General features: G+C 28.8%; 1 protein-coding gene across 3 annotated transcripts in view; it reads right to left on the bottom strand.

Moving 5' to 3' along the window:
- LOC104898949 (hypothetical protein) overlaps positions 1–19,468 on the bottom strand; it is a 31,269-nt gene that overhangs the window by 3,010 nt on the left and 8,791 nt on the right. The window contains exons 5-6 of one of the 3 annotated variants that reach the window (XM_019250830.3): positions 14,211–14,287; positions 11,302–11,571 (exon numbers count right to left, since the gene is read on the bottom strand). In XM_019250830.3, the coding sequence (XP_019106375.1) occupies positions 14,247–14,287 (41 nt within the window). In that variant the 3' untranslated portion in view covers positions 11,302–11,571; positions 14,211–14,246. Of the gene's footprint in view, positions 1–11,301; positions 11,572–14,210; positions 14,288–19,468 lie in introns of those variants that run through there. The other 2 variants (XR_008970227.1, XM_010686092.4) reach the window with 2 other exon arrangements.

The following is a 19,468-nucleotide window of genomic DNA, read 5'->3' as shown; positions in this document are numbered from 1 at the left end:
CTAGTGACCACTTAGGGGTCAATTGCTTAGAAACCCTCTCCACATTACAGTCTTCATATTTTACTCGAAATGGCCTTAAAGTGTTAAACTTCCCATGTTATTTCTCATAAATTAGTACTATTAGGCAATTTTTACTCTTGATTGAGAAATGGCTACATAAAATTAGCCATGACTAAGAACTGTCTCGGGAGATACAAACTACCATGTGATGGGATTGTCCTTGACTTTTAACACATGGCCGAAAAAACTGTCTTTTTTGAAACATCATAAGAAATTTTGTTCCAACTGACGAATAAGTACCATATGGGTATAAATCCTTATTCTCCTTGCTACTAAATACCATAATTTCGATGATATATTGTATCATACCTTATTCCGAATTGTGTGTATTTTTTGAAACATCATAAGAAATTTTGTTCCAACTGACGGAATAAGTACCATATGGGGTATAAATACCTTATTCCCGTTGCTACCTGAAATTACCACAATTTCGATGATATATTGTATCATACCTTATTCCCCGTTCCATCTGACGTAATGAGTATCATACGGGTTTCCACTTTACTTTTTTGCCTAAATACCTTATTCCCCGTTGCTACTTGAAATAATCCTTACTCATTAGTTTCTTCCTAAAAACAATTTTAGAATATATTAAGCCACCACAATTTTAATATTAAGAATAATTTAGAAAATGATAATTTTGTATAGTAAACAAATATAAATACACATACTTGTATAATGTATGTGTGTTTTATAAGTTCTCCATATATTTACATTTCAATATTATCTTTTACATCAAAGAAAAAAGAAGCTGTCAAAACAAAGTGCATAGGCAAATTAACAACTTTTCTAATTCGATAATTTCTGATCTTTCAACAACAATTTTACTCTCTTATAGACCAACTAAAATTGCATACTTATAAATCCCTCTTTTGATATATAAGCTTGATATTAATTAACTCATTTTGTTGATTCACCTTCTCAATTAGTGTCTGAAGCTCATTAAAGAAAGCTATATTTTATAATTTAAGCACATGGGCCATGTTGCACTCTCTCTGCTAATCCTTTATTTTAGAATTTTTTATATAGAATGGGCCAAATTCAAAGTGTACATTTTCTTTAAAAATGATATTAATATCAAGCGTAAGCTCATAAGTGGATGAATTTATATTTTTTGTTTCATTTGAATGTAAGAGCGGGAAAAATTTTGAGTGATCCTAAGGTTAACCCTCTTAGACACAATAAAAATAATATAAATATATATACAATAAATTGGAGAGAGAACAATCATAAAATTAATGTCTGAATGTACTCTTGGCCAAGGAAATTTCAATAATTAAGGGTTGGCAACCCATTGGATCACCTAATCATCTAAATTTTTTCGAACTTATATCGTCATAGTTTTGTCAAAATAAGTTGAAGTGAACCGACCCTTATATGTTGGTTTTCACTTTTTTTTACCTAATTTAATTTCTTGTTTCATATATTGCTCTTGTCTTACTTCTCTCACTTTAAGGGACTGTTCTCCCCAGCTTATTTTCAGTTCAGTTCAATTCCTAAATTATTATCATTACTATTAGTTATAATTTAACTCAGTTCACTTCAGTTCAATTCAGTTCAGTTGTTTATGCTAAAGAGAACATGCCGTAACTCTGTTTTTTTTTTAAAAAAAATTAGTATGTATTGGTCGTGGATATGATTTGTTATGATGATTCATATTAGCCCACCTTAGACCACTTTGGGACTAAAGATTGAGTTGTTATTATTTTTATTGTTTTTGTTATATGTAACCTCTGGTTATAGTCATGGTGTGACATTTTTTTTTTGAATAAAAAACATCTTCTCATTTCTTATTTGGTAATAATATAAATTTGCATGACTATTATTATTGCATTTGCATTTCCTCCTGAACGGGCTAGCATCTCATTGTATTCGTTACCAAAAGTGAATTAAAAAAAAAGAAAATTAATTAGCTGGCAGCTGGCTAACATATTATCAGGATATCATATGCTACTTCACATTTGCAATTTTTTCATTCAACCCATCACCCATGAGTTGTTTTATACTTCTTTCATAAAGTATGATATATAATAGGATGATTATGTCATATATGAACACTGCGAAAAAGGTAAAAGAGTAAACACAGGAAGGAATGAAGAAAGAAAAAGAAAATACCACACTCAAACTCAAACCCCCTGTCGTTTTGTTGTGCAGGTTGTACGAATTGTTATTTTGTAGGAGTTTTTCTCTTACTTTTTTTTTCTTACTCCAATTGATACTCATTTTTGGATGAATTACAACAAAAATGAGCTGACTCACTCGCTCTCAACTCACTGAATGCTCATGTCCATGGCCGACTCATTTATTTTGCTTTTGGTTCAATTTTTCTCTGACCTTTAATTATTCACCTTTTTTTATCATAATTTTCTCTGTTTGAGGATTCTCAATTTGGTGAGATGTTTTGAAATTATGGGTATGTAATATTTAATGCATTTAACATACTTTTTGTGAATACTTATAGTTATAGAGTTGGTATTATTAGTCCTTTCTTTGCCTAAATTATAGCAATTATAAAACAATCAATTTCCTGATTAGTGGATATAAAACTGGTAACTATTGTATAAATTTTTTTTCATAAAATAATGATCTAGAAAAACCACTGAATATCTTTCAGCACAGACATGTATCTCAAAGAAAAAAAAAGATAAAAAGAGTAGAACATCTTTGCATGCATGTGTATATTCTTGCACGAATGTTTAATACAATCATTCAATTGTGTGTAACTAAATTTCCTTAAAGAATTTTATAAAAAATCAATAAAATCATTTTATGAGGATTGACTCGTGGCTTTGAATTGTGTGTATATTTTTGCACGGATTTATAATACAGTCATTCAATTATGTGTAACTAAATTTCCTTAAACAATTTCCGTATCAAATCTAAAACCATCCTGCAAATTTATTTTTTTAACTTCAAAAAGAGTAGCTGAATGGAATATTTGACAGGAAAGGAAAAACCTTGGAAGATTTGCTTAAGTGGAGATTTCCTTCCAGTGAGGAATCTTTCTTTTACAGCCCAAAATTACGGATATATCTTCAACTTAAGGGAATTGGAGGTTTTCTAAGGCATTCAATGACCGATTTTAATTTTTTGGAAATTAATAATATCATAATCAAACAAAATCATTTTAGTAGGATTAACACGTGGCTTTGATTTCGTTGCTCAATGAAATTGGCGTGCATTGTGAGAGCAGAATTTCTATGGGCACGTAGACTGAATTTTTCTTGCCTTAATATTATATACTAGTTTTTTACCAGTGCAAAAATGCACGGAAAGTTTTATAGTTAATATGATTTTGACCGTGCATAATGTACAGGAACTGTTTTGTTTATTAAATAGTTGATTATTATTCATAACCAAGTTATAAGTAGGTCTCTAGCGTTTAGACCCGTGTAAAAATATATATTGTATGCTACTTCATCTCTAACTTTTAGACCTAAAATATTCCAACAAAACTAAATATATTGCATATATTCAATAATTGCGTCAAAAGTTGATAAACTATAAGATATTGAATCATATATTTAATGATATTTCTCCTTAAATTATGTTATAGAAATTTGTAAAAGTGAATGAAATACTATAACTTCTCAAAAAATAATATACGTACACAGTATACAATCTACCTTTCCATTTGTTTTCTTTGTCCCGTTATTAACTTTCAGCTCCCGACAAATTACAGGCTTCATGTGGCATGTTCCCAGTTTGATCGATTTATATAAGTAGATAGTTGTTGTTGTGGATAAATTTTACTTATGAAATTTGAATAAGGGATATCGAGCTAATGACAAAAGCTTGGTAATATTTGTTGCACATAAGTTAATTAAAATTAGGGTCACAAATTTACATTGACATGGGACCGTACATTATATTCAGTTTTTCTACGTAACTCTTAATTTGCCACACATTTTTCTCACGCATATAAAAAAAGGTTAAAATAACTATAAGTTGTACGATATCATATTATTTAGATTTTTTCCTTTTGTATTGTCCCTGTTCTTTCAAACGTCTCTTGATTCATAATTCAAGATATCTACTATATTATAACTAATATGCTAAAATTTAAAATCCTTTAAATGGGATGGTAAGGATTAAAAAAAATATTTTAGATTTTAGACCCGTGCTAATTGAAAAAAAAAAAATTATTTTTATATATTTAAGATTTTAGAATATTTTTCCTAAAACTATCTTGTGAATATTAGCTTGTGATTTAAAGTTTTATAATCGTGTATTAGAAATATTTTTAAACTGGCTTATGACCCATGTGTTCTATGGTTGTGTAGTTAATGTTTTGGTGGATCATGTGATTTACGATTTTATTTTTAAAAGAAAAAGTTAATTAAATCTTTGCTCCGCCTACTGCTTTTTCTTAAAGGCCTAGATAAAATCATAATTCAAACCACCATCGGCACTCAACCATACACTCGCTTCCGGCAGTCCTACTTCCCCCCCCCCCCACTCTCTCTCTCTCTCTCTCTCTCTTCTCTCTCTCTCTCTTCTCTCTTCCCTCATGCAGCATCACTTTTCACCGCCTCAGGCCACTATATCATCATTTCTATTTGCCTAAGTTAACAAATTTCTTTTTTATAGTTTGAAGATTTTTGTTATTTATCATTCTTGTAGAAAAAAAGATAACATAGATTCTCAAGGTTGTTTTTCATCCCCTTCAATTTTATACTTACTTTATGGAATGAAATGTAAAGAGAAAAAAGCAACAAAACATGAAATGTTGATACATACATTTTCTGAATGGGAAGATAAGAATAATCAAAAAATATGAATAATTCACCGAATAGTGCGGAGATTTATACAATTGTAATAGTTGAATCAATGCCCCATATAATATGATAGCCCGAATTTCAAGCAATTTTTATTTAGGCTAATTGCATTTTATGAGCTTAATAATGTGATAATATTTTTTTTTTGAAATATTATGAGAAATACGAATTTATCTCTTAAATATAGATATTAGTTTTGCAATCATAGTCGTAATTATCTATGAAATGAGTTTTCTAAATTTGCTTAAAATTGTTTTGGGTTTTAATGATCCACTTTTTAAGTATTTGAGCTTAATAAGACCATATTATTAAACTACATCACTTCATTAAAGCCCAAACCAATCCTGTTTTCGTTTACCGAATTGGCCATTTGTTCTTTCTTACTCCATTCGTGTCTTGAGCTGTCAAAAGTGCATAACTTAAACCCTTCATATTTCCTAAACAAAAGTTAGAAATGCAAGTCTAACATTTAGATTAATTACCTAAATCACCTACCAAAAGTGGTGGATCCAAGATTAGCAATGATCAAAACCTAACATTACAACATTAAAATTCAGGATTAATTAAAAAAAAAGAAATTGTTGTGATGAAATTTTTAATCAATTTAATCTATCTATATATGATATACACGACTACAAAAAAACCTATATGATCCTGATTATTATTATATAGAAATATATTTTGGAAAGCCACTATCAAATATAAGGATTCAATATTATAGACGTAGATGTGCATATAGGTGAGGTAATATTGTTGAATATAATGCCAAACAGTTCAAGTTTTTCTAAAAAAAGGTGCACCAAAATCTTTTTGTTATAAATATTTTATGATATGACCAATACCTTATACGACATTATTGACAACCTTTTGTATTGATTATTCCCTCTAACTTTTGTACATTATGACCAATAGCAAAAAAAAATCATGAGAAACACCAAAAAAACATGATTAGCACAACGATTTGTACATATATCGATGTATTTGTGAAACTCTAGAATTATTCGGTGAACATGAGTTTGCCACGTAGGATTTAGGATTTTACTTTAGATAATAGTATAGATCACAAAGAAGATTCATCCACTTTGTACCTAAATATAGGTTAGTGATCAGAGATAAATATAATTATTTTATAACAAAAAGAAGATTCATCCACTATGTACCTAAATATATATTAGGGTCAAGGAATAACTATAATTATTTTAAAATAGCGCTAAATGTAAGAGTTCAATTTTGACCCTCACTTTTTTTTGATAAAAAACGTGTGAATCTACATGTTCATTTATCCTTTAGTAAATTTATTTGAACCTAATTAATTGCCCAAACATGATCTCATATATTTTCAACAATTTAATAATTAGATATTTGGGCCTACTGGATGTACACTATAGAAATATGTGGTTTAATAATTCTTGTCAAATAACCAAATTAAAATCAAGCAAATAATAATGTATTCAACATTATTTTGTACTTTAATTATTTAGAACATACATATATATGTTTATTTTGTATGTTATTGAAAACATACATAAATATAATAACATAACAATATAAAATAACGCCACGAATGATAAGCAACCAAAAATTTGACATTAATCAACCAAAAATATAAAATCATGAGAAACTCCAAAAAAACATGATAAGCACATTCTTCATCCCAATCAACATAGGTTATAAGCATATCCTACATGTGCTTCAAGTATTTTAGAAATTTCTTTTGTCCTAACTCCATGTTTATTTAAAAAAAAAACAGTTAAAAGTATTACGAAAACATTAAACAAATAAATCATGGATCTCTAAATAATCGAGTACATCAACATTTTTATTTAATAGAAAGCCAATTTGCTTGTCCCATAGAGTGACAGTTATGAATCCACTCTTGTCCTTAATTGTAACCTTCAATGACATGTTGTAGAAAATTTAGATACAAAAATACGTTAGTGCACATATTAGTAAGTTATAATAAACGTACATTAACTTGTAATATAGGTATGTTTACCATTTCTTTGGTGGCAAATTCTTATTGTGGCACATGTAGCAAATATTATGTGGCCCCACGTAATTTAATAATGTATTACAAAAAAAAATGAATCAATCCATTTGATACTATCGATGTTTACATGGACTAATCGGCCAACGACTCGACAACATATTTCGTGTAATAGTATAAAATATTGCTATACATATTAAAATATCATAAACATAATCAAAATAAAAAAAGATATTATATTGGAATTGTTGTAAATTAAACTTGACATACATGGTTTGTGTTAATAAATTTATTAATTCTTGTTCTCGTTGCATTAGATATCTTCAGTGTCATACTTAATGGGAAGGTGCTTCTTTTGACTTTGTGTCGGACAAAACGGTCAATAAGAAACATGTTAAACTTAATTTAAAAGATAAGTAAATGTAAACATTTAAAAAAACTTAGATACATATTGTAAGTTCCTTACCAACACATCATTCTCGTTGTTTTTTTTTCACCTTGGATTGCTTGTTATAGTTGTAGCACTTCCACAATGTAATGAAGATATACCTAATGTTATAAAAATATAGGGACATATAAAATAATGGGATCTTTAAAAATTATTATTTTCAACCAATTGACAAAAAAATTTACAATGAATATTAATAGTGATATACAATTACCATAATTCCTTGTGACAACTAATCCACAAATAAGGCAACTGATTGAATCTTTAAGGTTGTCCAATGCATTGGGACCAAATCTAAAATGGCTTGAGATAGTCAACATAACTGCCATGCAATTAATTTATAGTACATGAAAAACATTATTTTACATTAAAAAAAAGAATAGATCCAATAAACATATTGTGATAAGTAAAAAAAAATGTTACCTTCTATCAATTAGTACAATATTTTGTAGGTATGTCACTCCATCTTTGGCCAAGGTGATAGAACTCGTATATACAATGATACCAATTATACCTAACATTAATAATAATTAGATAGGCTAAGTAATTATATTAATGCATTTAAAGTAGAATAATGATAGCACTGATATTGTAATAGTTACTTACTTATAAGCATGTCTTCAACATCTGTAAGGTTGTTAATTTTACAAAGGCTAATGACTCTTTTGGATGTAGGGGGTCTTTGATTGTTTGCTTTCATTTTTGAACTATAAAATAATTAGAATTTTATGTTTGACACTCTCCTTAAAAAATAAGGTGATAGATATGGACTATGTAGTGGTGATTATATATGCGTAGATCAAGTAATTTTAATGGGTAGATTAAATTATAAATTTACCGAATTTAGGGAATTTTAATTGATGCATTAAAAAAAACATTTAAAAATATCTAGATCAAAGCGGCAATTAAAAATAGCATTAAAAATTTACCAAACTTGGCAATGATCATGGAACTAATTAGGCATGATTTGGTTAGATTTGAACGACAATTATATGGTAAGTTCAATGCCCATAGCAACCATGTTGCCACTTGTCCAAGAAATACGCTGTGCTGACGTGGCATAAAATTCATTTGCACTTTACATGTGGATGGAAGAGATGTGGACATGACACGTAGACAAATTTTTTCAAGTTTATATATATATATAGATGACTAGTTATTAGGTCCGGGCTATGCCCCGGGTAAGAAATTTTTTTATTATTAATATAATACTTTATAATAATAACACTAAATACAACTTAGCCTAGTGGTTAAGACTTTAGTATATGTACTTGAGGTCTCGGGATCAAACCCTACACTATGCAATTTCTAAATTTTTTTATTGTACATGGATTACATGAACTAAAACTCCCTAGGGTGAGTGCCACGTGGCACAATTTCTTGTTTATGCACGCCTTTTAATATATTTGTATAGATTTGCAAATATAATGTTTTACTTTTCCAACCTGTAGGAAGTAGGACTTACAAAATTCCAAAAAAAGAATTTTATGTGCAAGATAGGGGTGGATTGGGTGCATGTTCTATTTTACTCTCTCCGTTCTAAAATATAGTTCTCATTTTCATTTTGGGAGTCAAATTTTAAAAACTTTGACTAAGTATTCTTACTAATGTATAAAAAAAAACATATTCATGAAGGGTTTTGTTAGATTCGTCTCAATGTGTAAATTCGTAATATCAACTTTTTATATTTTTTACGAATAAGAAAAAGAAGATATCGTCTACGTCAAAGGTACGTCTTGAAGACTGTGCAAAATGAAACGAGAACTATATTTTGGGACGGAGGGAGTACTATATACTTATATTTGCAAATATTATGTTGTTGGCCTTGTTGTCATGTGTTGCTCAACTTTCCAAAATGTGTATATATACACAATACATAAGTGATTGAATTAGTTAGTAGAACAATTAATTTTAAAAATACAAATGGAGGATTTCATAAATAGTCCACCATTATAAAATAAGACAAATTAAATAAGAAGTGTAGACAAAGGATAATAAGATTATGTAAGGAATATATCGGTGTTTACTTTCTCTATCGATGTGGGACATAGCTATTTTACATATAACTATCTAAAATCTTTTTGAGCTTGTTTACGAGCTTTCGAGTCGAACTTAAGGAGGCTCAGGCTCGGCTCGTTAAGGTCTCGAGCCGATCCCGAACTCGAGCCGAACTTTGACCGAGCCGAGCTCGAATAGTTTGCCAGGCACCCATGCATACACAAATTTTCTCTTCATATCAGTATCTTACTAATAAGCAATAGGTTTACTACAACATGGTAACAATAATTAACTACTTGTTTCAATTCAATTAGATGATTTGGGTTTCAAAACGAATTTAACTTAAAGACCATTACCTTAGATAGAATATTGTTATCTTCTAGTAAGTTAATTAATTAACTTACATTGATACATTTGTTGATCTTATCCAATAACAACTCATTTTAATTCAATTGAATGTTGAGCTTCGAAATGAATACAACGTGATGACGATTATCTTAAACGAACTTACACAATCTTGAATTAGCTAATCAACTTACATTATTGATACATCGATCTAATTAGCTTACTATCAACTTGTTTCAATTTAAAATAGTTGTTTTGAGTTTCAATATGAATTTAACTTAGAGACGATTAACTTAAATGAATCATTGTTATATTTAACCAATCTACTGAGTTACATTGTTCTGCATTTGTTGCAAGTGAAATAGATGCTTTCAGTTCCGAAATGAATTCAACTTAAAGATGATTAACTTAAGTAGAATATTGTTATTATCTTGAATTAGTTTATCGACTTACATTGATACACCCATTCCAATAACAACATCTTTTCATTTAAGTAAATGTTTTGTGTTTCAATTACTTTACCGACTTATGTTGATACATTAATCTAATGTAACATCAATTTCTTTCAGTTTAGCTAAGATACATGAGTTTCAAATTAAATATAACTTGTTAACGATTAACTTAAAAGGAGTACGTATTGCTATCTTGATTTAATTTATCGATTCACATAGATACCTTGAACTAATTCACTATTAACTTATTTTACGTCGATTATACGTTTTCAGTTTTCAAATGCATAGAGCTTAATGGCTAGTATAGCTATATTAATCCATTGATTAATATAGTAAGAGTAAGACATTGATCTAATCGGCCTTTTAAAAAATGTCTAACTCGTTTTTCGAGTAAGTTTATAAGAATGTATACTGATATGAGACTTCATTCTTAACCAAATATGATATAATTTGCATACAACTAAGAGTTTGAATACCGACTTATATAAAATTGTCTTATTCCAAATTGTCACATATATCAGTCTTGTACACATATATTGATGTCAGTTTTATACAATTTTTTTGAAGTACAATACAATCGGTTTTTTTCGAGGCAAGTGTCAGACTACACTTATTTGCTACGTTAATTTTAACCGAACCCGAAAAAACATTTGGCCAAAACCCGACATGAAGTTCCATTTTTATCGAACAAATACAAGAATGTGACTAACTTCTACCCAAACCGATGCGATTGTTGTCGAACTTATGTGAATTTCGTGAACAACTGAAATAAATCGAAACAAAACTGAAAATTATTGCAACGAGTTTTAACTACTATGGATTCAACCGTTAGTTGGTTTAACGGTTCAGATAAAATTGGTTAAACTGTAACTGAACTGAACTGAAACTGAAAACAAAAATAACTGAATTAAACTAAACTGAAAAGTTTGTTAACTGAACTAAACCGAATTGTTAATAATTTTAACTGTCGTAAACTGAACTGATATGAACTTATGAACTGTTTGGATATAACCATAACTGAACTGTTAAAGTGAATTGACACCTCTATATGTAATACTAATTACTATGGTGCATAATGTAGAGCAAGATATTATTATGTGATGCTCCAATAACCTAACTTTCCCAAAATGACGACTTTAACATGTTATGTATAAGCAATAGTATTCTAGATATATGTTATTTAATTATGATATGTGTATGGATATAGCAGGAAATGGACAGAAGATTGTTAGGTGTTGATAACACATGAGTCATCCTATTGCAACAAATATCAAACACAAATTCATACTTTGACCATAAACAAATTTTAGCTCACATGCGAAATCTCTAAAAGCATCCATAAAAAGCAAATAACATCCAAAACCTTACAATTTGATTAAAAATGGCCTATTTAAATACATTGCATATTTTACATGACGTGATTGACATGCAACCGTATCGCAATACTAAAATCCTTGCTGTATCACATGATCTTTCCGCTGTTCAAAGTTCAAACCATAGCATCTGGAGAAATATAAAGACATTTTGAGGCATATCGATATTCATCATATGTAACTTGATTAATGCAATATATATATAGTTGGGACTTGGAAGCCAAGATTTTCAATGTGGGGAACAAATTAAAATAATTTACTTCAACACATAATGTATGTAATATGAAGCAACTAAAATTTTAATATACGAAAATACCGAAGTCATACAATCCACACATAAATTTCACATGAATATAACAGGAAATGGACAGAAGATGAAGAAAAAAAAAACACTCCACACATAAATTTCACATGAAATTACAATTACAGTTTCAAGTATTTACTTTTTAATACCAATCAATTATCTTAATCAAAAACTTATAGGAACATATCTTGTTAATGAAAGTGACCAAACAATTATTTGTACTAATTAAATAAAATCAAGTAAAACTCATACAAGATCAATAGTATAAGGAAAAAATAAAAATTGTACAATGAGAAAAAAATAATGTGATGTACTAAATTATTGTAACCATCCTTGTTAGATAAGCCTATGTTCATATCACCCCACAAACACTAAAAATAAATGCACATACACATAATTGACACAAAAAACACCCAAATGCTGATAAGAAAAAAAAAAGGTGTACAGAAACACAAAAGAAAATGTGGCAAAATACCTTGAACACTAAAATTAGTGATCAATAATATAAAAATTTAAAAAGCAAAGCAAATTAAATTAGTGATCAATATTATATAAAATTAAAAAGCAAATTATATATACTTTCTCTGTTTTTTAATAAGTGACACATTTTTCTTTTAGGAAAATGTCATAATAAGTGACACATAGCTCAAATAGTAAAAAAAATACTTCTCATTTGTTACATCTTTGCCATCATTTAATTGTTTCATCTACTTACTTTATCCAACAATCAAATTTGATTTGTTAAACAAGTGGTTCTAACTTTCTTTCTCTAGGCTCATTGGTACTCCTCCACTTTCTCTCTATGTCATTTATTAAAAAATGAAGAAAGAGGAAGGAAGATGGTGTCTCACTTACAAAAAGTCTGATATATCCTTAATAAATTTAAATTGCCATATACATTAGATAATTTCTTCTTCCTAGCTACTTGTCATATATATCGAACAAGTCAAAATGGAATTTAATTTGAAATTTAAATCCAATATTAAATTAAGGAGAATGATTTCCTCTTCTTATATACTCCATGTGCGTAGAACTCTAATAAAAAAAATTAAAATGACAATATAACTTGATTGACAATATCAGAAGAAAAGATAAAAACTTGAATTTCAAAGTAATAATTATACTACTAATATTCTAAAACCTAAAATATTGATGATTATTCAGTAGTCTCTATTACATAAATCAAACTCTTCCACTTTATTAATATTCAACCATTGAATTGAACCTGATAAACAAATTATTTCAAATTATTTTAGCACAAGCCTTCTTCTGCTTTCAATATTATATTTGACTAATGATGAACAAATAACTAAAAAAACCAACGAAACATTGATTTCAGAAAAACATATTAAAAATTAAAAATAATTATAAATGTTTGTTCGAATCAAATTTTTTGTAACTCGGATGAATAACTAATTCAGAAAAATGTTTAATTTGACACGCACGTATAGCATGCTTTATATATATATATATATATATATATATATATATATATAATATATATATATAATAATATATATAATATATATATAAATAAATAAAATTAGGCTTGAAGTTTTTCCAAGAACCTAAAATGTTGATTATTATTCAGTAATTTCTATTATATAAATATATAGTGGTAAAAGCATAAAAGTAAGTTATGCTACAATAAAGCTTTCGTTTTGGTATTTGCTCATTTGAAGTTCCCCAAGAAACAAGAATATAGTCATAGATGTACCATAGTTATCATAAATCATGGTGTATGATAAAAGTAATACTGCCTTTGTTCTGTTTTAAATAAAATATTAGGCGAAATGACATTATTCATTGATCAATTTGGACTCCATTTTATCGTCATTATATAAAGAAAAACATAATCAAGTGAGGTCTTTTTAGATTTGTCTCGATGCATACTATCAAATTATAAATTTTTTACGTGTGTACAACTAAAAATATTAATAAAAAGAAGCATCTTGGATTGTGTAGGAAAGCAAACAATTTCCTTAAAATAGAACGGAGGAAATGTATATGTTTTCAACACGTTATATAAAGGATAGAATGACCGATGACAGGGTGTGAAATTATACCCTGATGTAGGATAAACTCCTAAATTCATGTTAACACGAGAAGGAATTGAATTGAAGATAACTTGATACTAGGGGTGTAAGTGGATTGGACTGGATTGGACTTTGCCAAATCCAAATCCAGTCCAAAGTTTTTCGGACTCGAGAAATTGAGTCCAAGTCCGATCCAAATATTTTTTGAGTCCAGTCCAATCCGGTCCGATAATTTTTTCTTGAGTCCGAATCCAGTCCAGTCCAGTCCGATTATTATATTTTTTTTCCCGATTTAGATTCAATGATTCACAACGTTTTTCAGATGCTTGAGCACTTGACGTTTGATTCAATTATCAATATCCACAAATTAGATTGAAAGCTTAAATTAAAGTAAAATACTATGCATAAAAAGTTGAATTAGATGCTTACCTTGATCCAAGTTGAGAGAAGCAGAGAGACTGAGAATTAATCTGAGGGAGAAATAGAGAATGCGAGAGTCGAGACAGCTAGGTAGAAAGAAAATTAAGAGTAAGAGAAAGTGAGTAGTAAGGACTGAGGAGTGAAGTGAGATAGAATTAGTCGGCTACTAGCCTACTACTGCAGTACTGCTAGTATAATTTACTTATTTAACAAATGGAGCTTAGTGCAATAGTCTGGTGCCAAGTAAAATTATCTGGCACCAGTTGAAATATTTAGAGAGGGAAGGTTGAAAACTCCAAAATTTTAAAAATAGTATCAATTTTTTTTAATATACACATTATATTAAAAATATTTTTGGACTGGACTAGACTTATTGGACTCCAAAAGGATGAGTCCAAATCCAGTCCAAAAATATTTGGACTCGAAAATTTGAGTCCGAGTCCAGTCCGAAAATTTTTCAGTCCAGTCTAGTCCAATAAGTTTGGACTGGACTGGATTGGACTCTGGACTTTTCATAGTCCGCTTACACCCCTACTTGATACTAATAATCTCCCTTCCTTTAAATTATTAATACTTCATGTTTTCATCTGTCTTAAGAAGTTCTTGTTATTGTTTTAGGACTGTGAAAAACTAACCCAATTCGTTTACTGAATTCGAATCCAACCTGAAATAAGCGGGTTTATGTTGAGATTTTTGACCCATTTATATAAATGGGTTGACATAACTTACCCATTTAATTAAATGAATTAGGTTAATATTGACATTTTCAACCCGAAATTAACCTGCTTTGACCTGTTGGACTAATTAAAATATAAATTTCCTAAAAAGTTGTGTTAAAGTTGGTGAAAATTTTAAAACTACTAATTGTAGAATACAAATACGGAAAAGAAAATCTAATCATGCGTACTTTATGTGAATTTATTGTTGAAAACGAATAAGTTCTAATAAAAATTTAATAGTAATAAACATATAAATAGGTTAAACATGTTATATGGATTACCCGTTTAATAAACATGTCAGGTCAAGGTTGAGTTTTTCAATCCGTTTAATAAATGGGTTAAGTTTGAATTAAGACGTGTTAAACTGTTTATTATTAATCCGAACTCGAACACAACCTAGCCTAAACTGTTAATCAACCCTACTCCCCCCTTAATTTAGTATTCCCTCTTCCTCTATTTGTTTGTTTCATGGAGATGATTGAACTTTCAATTGTTTATGGGTGGAGTTGAACAGTTAATGAAAGACTAAATAAAATGTAGGAGTAGGCGGCGGTCATCCATATTATCTTTTGTAATATGTGGCAATCTTTTGGAAATATTTCAAAAATTAAATTAAATGGGTACGGTGTAAAGAAAAAATGATAAAGGGAGTATATACTTTTTGCTATACTATCCTATATTTTCCCACTTGTTGATCTCACTCAATTAAAATAGAAAGGACTTGCATTTATAATGTTCCTTGCCTAAGTTTATGTTGCTAATTTATAACTTTTTTTTGGGCATAATTAAAGGTAAAATTTGAATATTAGACATGTTTTTTTAACTACCTAATTTTGTTGAATAAACCTATATCACTTAACCAAACTCGTCTTTTATTATTTATTTTATTTATACTTTCTTTAAGATTTTTAAAATTAAAATTGATGAGCGATAAAAGAATGTTACGCAGATTTATTAAGGATTTCTTATATTTTTATCAACAAAGTATTTTGTTTAAATCAAATCATTTCACTTTGTTAATTGATTATATCTTCCTATTTGATTTACTACTTGATTGTGTGTTGTTTGATCAAATATTTGATTGCTATAAATGTATATGTTTTTTTGTTAATTTTTTTATGCTATAAATTGTTAGTTGTTAATGCTTAAATTGTTAATCTGCACAAATGCTTAAATTGTTAATTTTCTTTGTTAATTTTTTTATGCTATATTTGAGTTTGATTTTCTTTCATCTTTTTTTTGGTAGAGTAGTTGATTTACTAAGGGGCAATTAAGTAAATTTATTGAGGGACGATCTTCTGTAGTGGATCATTAGATAGAGTTTTTTTTTATTACCTTTAGTGACGATCACGAACTCTTTAAGTAATTTTTTTTTTGGTAGAGTTTCAGTTCACTTTGAATTTTGGTGCGTCGACAATTTTATGTAGTTATATACAAATGGACATGTTTTTTTTAATCTAAAATTATTTTGATAGTGATGTAAATTATTAAGGTTCTTTTGTAGATGTTATTATCTTTTTAAATTAAAGGTGAATGATTTTTAACTGTTCAATACCGTCACTGTAAAATTTGGTCGATGATTTAATAATTTTCTTTTTAGAGACTTTAGTATAGTTTTTTAACAATTATAAATGTTAATAAACCATATTGCATTGTTTGAACTTTTTAAATATGAAATATTATGTTATCACGATATATTGCTAAACTTTTTTTGGTTGAAGATTCTAATTGATTTCATGAATTGATTGTGTCAATCTAGTTTTTCAAGTTATTAATGGTATTGCATATTCCATTTTTGACCTACTCATATGGCAAGTTTCCATTGATTCTCATTTTTCAATTTTTTATAAAAAGAAAAATATTATTTTAAATTATTAGAGGGTATTTTAGTCACTTCAAAAGAGGACACCACACCTCCCCTTAGCTTATATAATAGAGATAATGAACGAGAACAATGCCAGGTAATGGGCTAAGTCATGATTAGGCCCGGTTAGGTTTGGCCAAAAGGAATAAAGTGATAAAATATACCAAAGTAACATGAAATAGTGATTTCCCTATTTATTTTTAATGGTTAACTTATTTTCCCAAAGTCTTCAGTTCACATCTCTTATAATTATCACTGGTGTTTTGGCTCAAGCAATGCCTCATATTAGTTACAATAAACAAATATGTTATTATTCTTAAATTTTATAACTTATTTTGCCACTTTTAATTTTGTATTTTTTGTCCACTAATAAATTTTAAAGTTTACGTCATGACGCGATAAGTAAAAAAACCTGAAAGTTTTAACTTTGAAAACCATAGCTTAAAAGGAATTGTGGTAAGAGAATATAGTCTCTTGTTAGTTACGTAGTAAGAATGTTAGAGATGTATATTCTTGTTTAAGTCGTTTTAGTCAAATATAGTTATTATAAGACTTTATCATATTTCATTTCAAACATTAAACAATAAAATCATAGTGTATTGGTTCAACTCTTTCCGTATAAAAGATCACATGTTCGAGACCTTACAATTACACACTTTTTTTTTAGTTAAGGGGTAAACATAGACATAAAGCATCTGCATTAGAAGTTGGAGGAGAGTGCCACATAGACTTTCTTAGGCACGACTTTTACTATATTTGTATAGATTTGTCTCGAAGAGACATATCTTTAACAATTAGGAACAATTGTTTTAAATAAGTCAACCTTTGCGCAGTCTTCCAATTTTAAGTCTGCCTTTTGATTATCCCTGATTGAGTTAAGCTTGTATGTTTGTTTTCTTCTATTAAATTTTAACTTATTTGTGACTTGTTTAGTAGGTTACTTATGATACGTGTTACAATGTCCCACCCTTACCCTGGCCTGTTTTAAAAGAAAGGACATTGTATCATGTATCGTAAGTAACCTACTAAACAAGTTACAAACAGGTTAAAACTAACTAGAAAAAAGTAGACATACAAGCCTAACTCAATCAGGGATAATTAAAAGGTAGACTTAAACTGGAAAGACCGCGCAAAGGTTGACTTATTTAAAACAATTTTTTTTCTAACAATTAATATCTCTAGCAATAATAATAAAACGTTGCTATTTTAAAATTACCCAAAAAAATGAGTAACCAAAACCCACAATATATACTTTTGACATCTACTATGATAATAAGAATTTATGGTCCAAGATGTCATATACAGAAAACTAAGTATAACAATTTGTAAAAACGGAGGTAGTATTGAGGTAGGAAAAGACTACAAGTAACAATTGGCAAGCCTTTTTACAATTTTCTTGCTAAGTTGTGATTGACCTACTGCAAAAATCTAGGGCAATTGATTTTTTTGTTGTTCTTTTGGCTATGAAAAATCCATGACATTCCAATGCATATCATTATAAGGTCCAAGCAAATGAATACTCTTGTAATATGCAAAAATAAAACAGATGAGCTCCCAGCCTCCCGGCTCCCACAACCTTTTCTTTTTCAAAATCTGAATACTTCCAAAGGGTAGAGGACAACAGTAAAGCTTCATCGACCCAGCTTCTTAGTTCATACTATTTATCCATGCGATATACATGTGTGTGGATCACATTTCACAATAATCGTCTTAGCTATATATTGTGCAATATCCAACTTCTATGTTATTGGGATCCAATAAATTAGTCAAAAGACTTGATAATATTGCCTCGACATATGTAGACAATTACTAGAAAGTGATTAGGGGACATTTTAGCCAAGTGATTGGCAAATACTTCATCTTAAGTTTCTTTGTTTGTTTACTTAAATACAAAATTATAGCGTCATCTTAAGTTTGGCTTGTAATAAGCCTCTGGATAAGGGTCTTGCGCAAGGGTGGCACATAAGATTTCTTCGTATTTAGAAATAATTCCAGCAATGTGATTATGATAATCATTTATTTATATATTTTACATCGGAAATACTTATCTCTTTAATACCCAAAAGTGTTATTTCTTATGAAGATATCAACTATAATTAAAGGAAACAAAAATGACGCCAATACATACCGATGTGGCTGGATTTTTCTACTTGGGTCATTAGTGCTAATCTGTATTCTCAAGAGCATGGATAATAAACTACATTCCTATTGCTTCTCTTCCAAAATACAAAAGTGATTATATTTGTTTTTGATGTAATAATAAGTCTTTAATTAATAATAGTTATGATATACACTATACGGTTAATATAACTTATTTATATATATATCTAAAACTCAAGAAAAACAAATGCAATGCTGCCACATGTACTCTCCTCCCACACAATCAAATAAGACATTAAACAATAAAAATATTTATTTCAAGACTGGAACTCATGACTTCTCATTTGATATAGTAATGCACTAACCAATTACACTACAATATTCATGTTGATTTTTGTGAGAGAAAAAATCTTTTAAAAACAAGATATTGTTTCCATTTTTGAAAATTTCAAATTCATGTTGGTATCGTGGGACACAAACGAATTTCTTTCTTATCACATAAAATTACGATACATAATAATTCATCTGGATAATTGATCACCACTCACTATATGCAGGACATATAATGATGTGGGACATTGGCT

This window comes from Beta vulgaris, chromosome 7 (assembly GCF_026745355.1).
Source record: "Beta vulgaris subsp. vulgaris cultivar EL10 chromosome 7, EL10.2, whole genome shotgun sequence".
NCBI lineage: Eukaryota > Viridiplantae > Streptophyta > Magnoliopsida > Caryophyllales > Amaranthaceae > Beta > Beta vulgaris.
This window is presented reverse-complemented; position numbering and strand designations above follow the sequence as displayed.